At 35.8% G+C, this 8,099-nt stretch overlaps 1 protein-coding gene across 1 annotated transcript; it reads right to left on the bottom strand.

Moving 5' to 3' along the window:
• Positions 1 to 305: 305 nt before the first annotated feature.
• Positions 306 to 1,544, bottom strand: LOC114541413 (uncharacterized abhydrolase domain-containing protein DDB_G0269086-like). The gene is made up of 2 exons (XM_028561338.1): positions 1,385 to 1,544; positions 306 to 1,172 (listed from the first exon to the last, which is right to left on the bottom strand). The coding sequence occupies exons 1-2, from the start codon at positions 1,432 to 1,434 to the stop codon at positions 410 to 412; spliced, it is 813 nt and encodes a 270-aa protein (XP_028417139.1). The 5' UTR covers positions 1,435 to 1,544; the 3' UTR covers positions 306 to 409.
• Positions 1,545 to 8,099: the final 6,555 nt, after the last annotated feature.

The raw sequence follows: 8,099 nt of genomic DNA on the forward strand, positions 1-8,099 counted from the left end.
AGAATTATTTCAACAAAACAATGGAAATCATTGAAATACATAGTGGTAAAACTACAGAATTATTTTATTAACATACTATTCAAAACTCAATCAAAGAACATGATATTGGTTTGAGATTTTGACATAAAATATTATGATACTGTAAATATTTAACATTTGAATATAACATTTTTGAGTAATGCATGTAAAATATCATTTAAATGTAATATAACATAAATTTGTAAATTGTTTAAATATAATTATCATATATTGGTAAAATAACATTTCAATGTACAGTAGTTAATGTAATTTTCATTAAGATCAAATTGTAAGATAAATTGTGCTTGTAGAATATTTTTTACCAAACTCAACATTAGTTTTTTCACAAAACTGACTAATTTATCACAACAACATGTCTTTGTTAGCAGGTCTAATTCTCTTTATCAATAATCTTTGACAAAAGAGCTATTAATGCCTGCCCCTGTTGTTGCTGTTGCTGCATTAAAACCATTTGGCTTGCTTGTACCTGATTATTTTGCTGTCGTTGCATTTCCAAAATAGAATTCAACATGTCATTCTGTTGCTGCATGAATTTTTCTGTTTTTTCTTTTTCCATTTCCAGACGCTCCCTTTCTAATTTGTTGCTCTCTTCTTTCAGTTCCCTTTCTTTTTCTGCCTTTTCTGCCAAAAATGCCAAGGCTGTATCAGCACCCTTTCTGATTTTGCATTTGGGAGCATGTTGATCTTTTCCAGCAGCATTCCTCACCTGGGTCTCAGATAACGTTTCCATGGCTCTTTTTCGTATTTCTTGTGCAGCCATTTGATCTTCTTCTAATCGTCTTTTTTCCTTTTCTCCCATTTCTGCAGCCAGGGTTTCAGATGCATGCTCTCTTTCACAAATCTCTTCCAGCAATGTGTCCAATTCTGTTAATTCAGGTGAAATACCACTAGCTCGTCTTTCCTCATTTTCCTTTTTTCGAAACTGTTTCATTAGTTTTTTCAATCTGTCTCTAACAGAGCGTTGCTCTACCTTGAATTTAGGATATTCTATTTTTTCCAAATTTTTAGCAATAGACTCCCAAACCAGCGCTCTTTCTGCTGACCTTTTTTTTGTTTCAAAGAGCTTGGAAGCAACAACCTCTTTGCAAAATTCCACATCATGCTGAGTAGTCCATTTCATTATAAAACAAACTCTGCAATGTTAAATGAATAAAAGAAAAAATGAGATGAATGGTATTTAGAGAAAAAATTGAAATATGCATTGAGTAAAAATTTAAAATCGAGTTTGAAAAGCAAAGGAGTGTACTTTACAGTAATAAATTACAGACAATTAAAAAACAACCACACGCGTTACATAATTATAAATTTTGTAATATTAATAAACTAAAAAACTGACAGCACTTACCCGGACTTGAAACCTTCCTTTCCTTCTAACGGCACAGTACTTTTTGTCATTTTTTTCTTACTTTTTTAGACAATCTACGACGACGAGAAAACTCCAAAACGGCGTCGTCGTAGATAAACTTCCCTGAGCAAAAACGCACACGCATGCTCAGTTTGTGCAAATTTACTTCCGGTGGCGTCGCGAATCACCGCGTCGTAGAATCTTAAGGTCCCTATTATAGCTCAGTGATGTCGCCTTACTTCAAGGTAAATGAACCTCTTGCGGAATTGCAAAGGATTATGGTAGTTTAGTTACACGGCAGAATTATCCATCATGGCCGCTTGCTGTGTTGGAACAGACAAAAAAACTTTTGATGTGAAAATTTACGGAAAACTTTTATCATTTTGACTTCGGTTAAAGTTTTTTTCAATTCTGTACGTCTTGCCTCATATTTTTTCCTTGTCTCGGGTTTCTACGATGAAAATGTCTTGAAATATTCAGCTTGGCGTACAGAGTTGCCGAAGCGTGCTGTGGCTTCGATTCAAAATGGCCAGACACAAATTTTGCTATCTTTTCCAATCGAAAGGTATGTGTTCAGTTAAATTACTTTTAAAATAAGTGGAACAAAGAGGATGATCGTTTCGCCGAGTTATACGGCAATCGACTGCTTTCTCACGGCCTAAGACACGAAAATGTTTTCACATATGGTCGGTCTAAAAAAACACATGTTTGATCAAGTGTTCTTTCCCAAAACCAAAACATTGAACTTTTTGGGCGCGAAAAGTTACCGTTTGAAGTATAGAGCTTTCTTGTTTAAAAAATTTTCTGTTGTGTTGAAGTGCTTCTAAGTGCTTTTCATTGCTGCTTATGCGTTTTGGTGGAGTTTTTCAACGACGTAAAATTCACGCGATTCAAAATATAAATTACTCGCTTGGCCGCCAACATATTTGGACCGTTTCTGAATATATTTTTCTTGAAAAATGGAAAACGGCGAAGAGGTCCTTTGCTCAAAGTCTATTTTGTGGACCAGAAACTTGAGTGGTATTTCCGCTTTCACCCATGAATTACTCACAAAACATTTGATAACTGATAGTTCAGCCAAACACGGAAAGCCACCAAATGCTCACAAGCAAAAAAGTGTGGGTATATATACCAACTCTTTAAAGATAAGATGGTTACCCAAATTTTAGTAAAAGCTAACGTCGTTAAGGGCGCTGAAAAGTTTTTCCTGGTGAAAAGTAATGTGCATGCTTCGATGAAAAAGGCGAACTATTCAGTTTATGTGCACCTACGCCAGGACACTTGTAAAGTAACTGATGCAAGTTGCTCATGTAAAGCTGGAAAAGGTGGTTGCTGCGAGCATGTGGCTGCTTTGCTTTTTAAAATTTTAGACTTTATTAAACTTGAGTTAACAGAAATACCAGACGATTTGACATGTACACAATTACTACAGCAGTGACATGCTCCTTCCAGTGAAAAACTTGAATCTGCATTATTGTTTGACCAAGTTAAATTTAACAAGGCAACCTGCAAAAAAGACAAAGTGCACCAAACTGTGTACAACAACCCAACACCAGCTTTTGCTAAAGATGTCAGTGAAATTGACTTAAAAAAAATTAGGTGATGGGTTGAAATCTGTAGACACTTGCCAGTACTTTCAAGGCCTTCTAGAGTCAAACAAGTATCACCCATGCGAACATGAACAATTTTTGGAAGGGTTGCCTTCAAAAAGAGCATTTACCGATTCTAACTTGCATGCAAGTCAACTTTATAATGACAACATTAGAGAGTCCATTTTAAAAGAAGTACTTATTCCTGATTTTGCTGAAGTATGCAAGCATTTGCCTTCTCAGAAATATATACAATTTACCAAAGACACTTTATTTAAAAACCAAACAACAAATGGTTGACATAGAGTGCAACACAAGGGGCCAGTCAGATTGCATGCAGTGGTTTCAAGAAAGGCAGTCTCGCTTGACTGCCTCAAATTTTGGTTCAGTTATGAAACGTAAAGAATCAATCTTTCCTAAGTCGCTACTAACAAAAATCCTTTCACCTTCATCAAACACATCAAAAACACCTGAACCATGTTTGTTGGGTAAAACTAATGAACAAACAGCCATAACAAAATACATGGAAGAAATAAGCAGTGACAAATCTATGTCAGCTTGTGTTCACTGTGGATTAATTGTTAATGCAGAAGCACCATGGCTTGGTGCCAGTCCAGACTGCCTATTATATGATTCTGCAGAGACCACACCATTTGGGGTAGGTGAGGTTAAATGTCCATTCTCCAAGAAGAAAAAGACAATTAATTATGCCTGTGAGAACTCATCATTTTTTTAAGTGTGCCTAATGATAAACAATCAAAACCAACTTTAAAAAATAAAAAGAAACCACAATTACTATTACCAAGCGCCAATACGCAAGAATAACTCAAGACACAAGTATAATCTCTTATATAATATAAGTCTGCTTCGAATGCAATTCGTATTTACATTCACCAAAACATGAACAACAACGAACCCAGGAAAGCGCGCGAAAGCGCCGGAAGTGAGTCTAACATGCAATGCTAATTATCTACTTCATGTCACATGCCACAAAGGTGTGGCGAAGTGCAAGGGCTTATGGCTACCTGCAAGGTTAAATGGGGGGATTTTATTGTGTACACAAGAAAAGAAATATTTAGTGAGAGGATTTACTTCGGTCATGAATTATGGTACAAAACAATATTAGCAAAACCTACGATATTTTATTTCACATATATTTACCCTAAATTGGCAAAACAATAAAACTATTCAATTTCATGTTCTAATTCACAGTGACAATCATTTATCAAAGGTGGACAAAATAATGTTAAATAAGAACAAATGACCCATACTTTGTTCAAGTCTGATGACATTGTTAAAGGAAAAGTGTTTTTGATCATTCTAAAACTTTTAATGCGTCTTATTGCTCTTTCCAAATGCACTCGGACAGCTGCAATTTTCCGTGTTTCCGTCTCATCGCTTAGTGAAAGTTGAGGGGCACCATTCAAAAATGGTGGTATATTCAGCCCCACACCAACTGGCATCTCACTTTCAATATCAAACCCCCTATCTGCCATAATGTCATCCCCTTGCTCAAGTAATTTGAGGATACCACAATCTTTGGTTACTTGCTTATCACTAGACTGCCCAGCATACAACTCAGACACAAATGTTGGATATCCAGCAGGGGAAATACCAAGCAATCTCTTAGCAGTGTTCTGATTTTTATAAAACGAAAATGTGGCTGACTGACTTCTGAAGGAAGTTGGCATTTCAATAAACAGTTCAGTGCAATCAATGATTACACGAGTATTTGGGCAGGTGTCTTTAAAAGCCTGTGGCATAGTTTGTTGTACATAGTCACGTGATGCCCAAATGGGAATGGCTCGCAACCTGTGATACAGAAATTCTATCTAGGTTGTCCAGATACGAGAGACGTGGGCTTCTGAAATCCCAAATCGATTTGCTATGTCTGTTCCCATAAGCCCCCATCGTAAACGTACAATAACCATGGACAACTCTTGTTCTGGTGACATTGACCTAGTTCGTCCCAATTTTGTTTGAGATTCTGATGTATATTCTACATTTTCCCCGAGCCGGTGCGGAGCACCGTGCGAGGGTACTAATTCCGCTCGGATATTTATACCCACGATATGCAAATGCGAAATCAAAGTCGTCCGCCATTATGCAATGGACCTCACGCCATGGACGGTCTTCTACGTTTTACGCATGCGCCAGTGTGAACTACTAAGCTCTTGATTGGTCGAGACAAAAATTTGTATTTTCAAACGTCAATGAATAACTGTCATTTCGCAAAATTTTGATGAAATTTACAAATTTATATTTTTATAGATATGGAATATTTGTATTTTTACTAAATTAGAGGGAAACACAAATGATGTCAGGAATTTTCACGATTTAACAATAACAAGATCAAAATTTTCGACCGAATTCACCGTGTATAATAAACCAGTGAACTCTAAAAAGACTGGAACGATAACTTGGCCGCCATCTTTGAAGCCAGCACTGATGGCCGCCATGAAGGCCAAGAGTTGAAATTACACCACCAAAACAACGCCGGTTTTTATACACAAATCCATTTCATCTGATCATGAATAAAAGCTTAAAACAAGCATTGAAACTTAGATTTTACTAAAAAACAAGTTTTATGAACGTGAAAAGGTGCAAACCTATTTTTTTTGCGAGTTGAAGGCGAAGTTTTTTTTCAGCCCGTTCAAATTCTTTAAATATTTCAAGTACAAAGCTGGTACCTCGCCGGTTTTTACAGTAAGATGATGCGGATTACTTAGATCTATCCAAAAAGGGTAAATTCGTTGTTTAAAGTTGAAGTGGTCAAATAAAAATTGCACTTTTCTGGCAATTTTTTGCCAAAAAATACGATTTTTACGGAATTCTCACTCTCCCCAGTTCTTTTGAAGGCTTGATTTGCTCGCGCGGCTCCCGCCTTAATTAGCAAATTATATTCAAATCGGCTTCATCCAATGACTAGTCTTTATTGTTGAGTTATCGTTCCAGTCTTATTAGAGTTCACTGTAATAAACTCGGAATATTTTACACTTGATAATATTTCATCCGGCAGACCGGCACAGCTCTAAAAAGTAATTCTTTTGTGGCAAACACAACTTTAATATTCTCAAATGTTTTTCACTATAAATCTGAATGTGTTATGTGATAAACGACATTATAATTTTATTTATAAACTCCGTTTTCATAATGACAAAAAGAAAACAAAATCAAAACATTCCCGTACAAAAACCGGTCGAAGCGTTGTATGAGACGTCTGATGTTATATTTCATGGCATTTAGTAATTAAAATAATTTACCATAACACTGACTATAGATGAGTAACTTAACTTCCAGAAAAAGGTGAGAATCTTGTCGTATTTTTGCCATTTTTTTCAAAAAAATATGAGGGCAAACATTGATTCTTTAAAAATATACGGCCGTTGCGAGTTGCTATGACTACAGTGTTTCCACGTGCAGAAAAATATTTCCATACTTTTCTCACTTTCTATTTCTCACATACCATCAGATACCATGTACCCTCCAAAACCCCCAAACCACATAAAATTTCTAACAATCAATAACTAATTTCGTTTAACCGAGGCGAGGGGTTGCTGCATGCGTGTGTTTCTAGTTACTTGAACCAGTATAGCTTAGAAAATCTCATGCCGGTTGCAGGTATTCAAAGAAAACTTTAAATGTCTGATAATTTTGAAAACCAGTATAAAATTTGAAGTTTGCATTACTGGCAAGAAGTCATTATATTTTCTTTGTAATTCAGCATGTTCAACTTTCAATTTTTCATAGTCTGACTCTTATTTTTCTTCGTCAGTTGTAAGTTTTTCAGGTATGGTAGTTTAATCCCCGAGCCGGTGCGGAGCACCGTGCGAGGGTACTAATTCCGCCCGGAGATTAGGAATTACACCCGGGACCCGGGAGAACATAGCGGAATCCAAAGTTGCCCAAATGTCATGGACGTTCAATGGTCATGGTACTTGTGCGCATGCGCGAAATGCGAACGAGTGTAGACTAGTAATCAGCAACTTACTGATTGGCTAAGACGAAACGTTTGTTTTTCAGTGAAAAACGTCAGCAATTTAACTGTCATTTTGCAAACTATTTTTTAAAAAAATATTTCGAAAACAAAATATGAAATGTGGAATCAAATAACAGATAAAACACTGGAAAGAGTTTAAAATATTATCAGAACTGGAGGAATTAGCGGTGAAAAGGAACAACTCGATTATAATCCTTGAAATGGTAGGAGTCTATTTTGTTTATTTCGAGGTTTATTTCGTGTTTGCTGTACGAATACATTTTATGACCTTGGTACAGTATGTCGTTTTGCTCGGTTTTGCGAAGACGTGACCGACTATTTAAGGCTTTACATCATCGTTTTAACTTCCAAAAGAGTCCTTAAAAGTGTAATTCGGTGTTTTAATATAACAAATATCACTATAAAGGTTTATATATAGTCGACTGCAATCACTGCATGATTTTAACAATCGAAAAACAACATTCGACGTTCACTGCTTGGTTATTTATATTATTTGGGCTGTTTTGATGTTTTGAAGGTTTAGCTATAATGAAGTATTAACTCTCACTTAATTAAACTGTGAAAGTCTATAACTTAATGCAACGGAAAGCAGCAGGAAAACGGGTGATTTCACTTCACCTTTACGACTGTGTTTGTTTCCGAAATGTTTGAAACATCAGCTATCAGCTTTACATTTTAATAGGACATTTCATAACATTGAAGGTTAGGTCTGGCTAGCTGAAGAAATATTTTGCTTCGTTTGAAATGGCGAGGGGTTGCTGCATGCATGTATTTCTAGTTAATATTTTCACAGTTTTGAACCGAATAGCAGCTTGAAATATGTTCTCTACCTTCCCTACTGTTCACTGTTTGTCTACTCGACGATTTAACAATTGTTGGTAATGAACCAAAGGATTTTTTTTCAAAGGTTGTTTACTTATATGTAATAAGTTTAGCCATGTTTCTCTCAAGCTTGAATCTTTGGGAAATTTGTGAAAAGACAACCCTGGATTTTTAATGTTAATGTTAATGTTGATGTTATGTTAATGTCTAATTGATCAATTTTTGCAGTCTTACGACTGAATTACAATTGAATTTACAGGCAAAGAAATTTAGGTAAAATATGGAATATGTTTACTATACTTAC

The sequence above is a fragment of the Dendronephthya gigantea genome, unplaced genomic scaffold, assembly GCF_004324835.1.
Source record: "Dendronephthya gigantea isolate DGI-Jeju-01 unplaced genomic scaffold, DenGig_1.0 000289F, whole genome shotgun sequence".
In the NCBI taxonomy this organism is placed as follows: Eukaryota; Metazoa; Cnidaria; class Anthozoa; order Malacalcyonacea; family Nephtheidae; genus Dendronephthya; species Dendronephthya gigantea.

What these genes read in the sequence shown, in the direction of transcription:
- LOC114541413 (XM_028561338.1), bottom strand. Translation starts at nt 1,434, where the DNA reads ATGACAAAAAGTACTGTGCCGTTAGAAGGAAAGGAAGGTTTCAAGTCC. An exon ending in AAGGAAGGTTTCAAGTCCGG is followed by an intron (nt 1,173 to 1,384) that starts GTAAGTGCTGTC and finishes TTAACATTGCAG; the next exon opens with AGTTTGTTTTATAATGAAAT.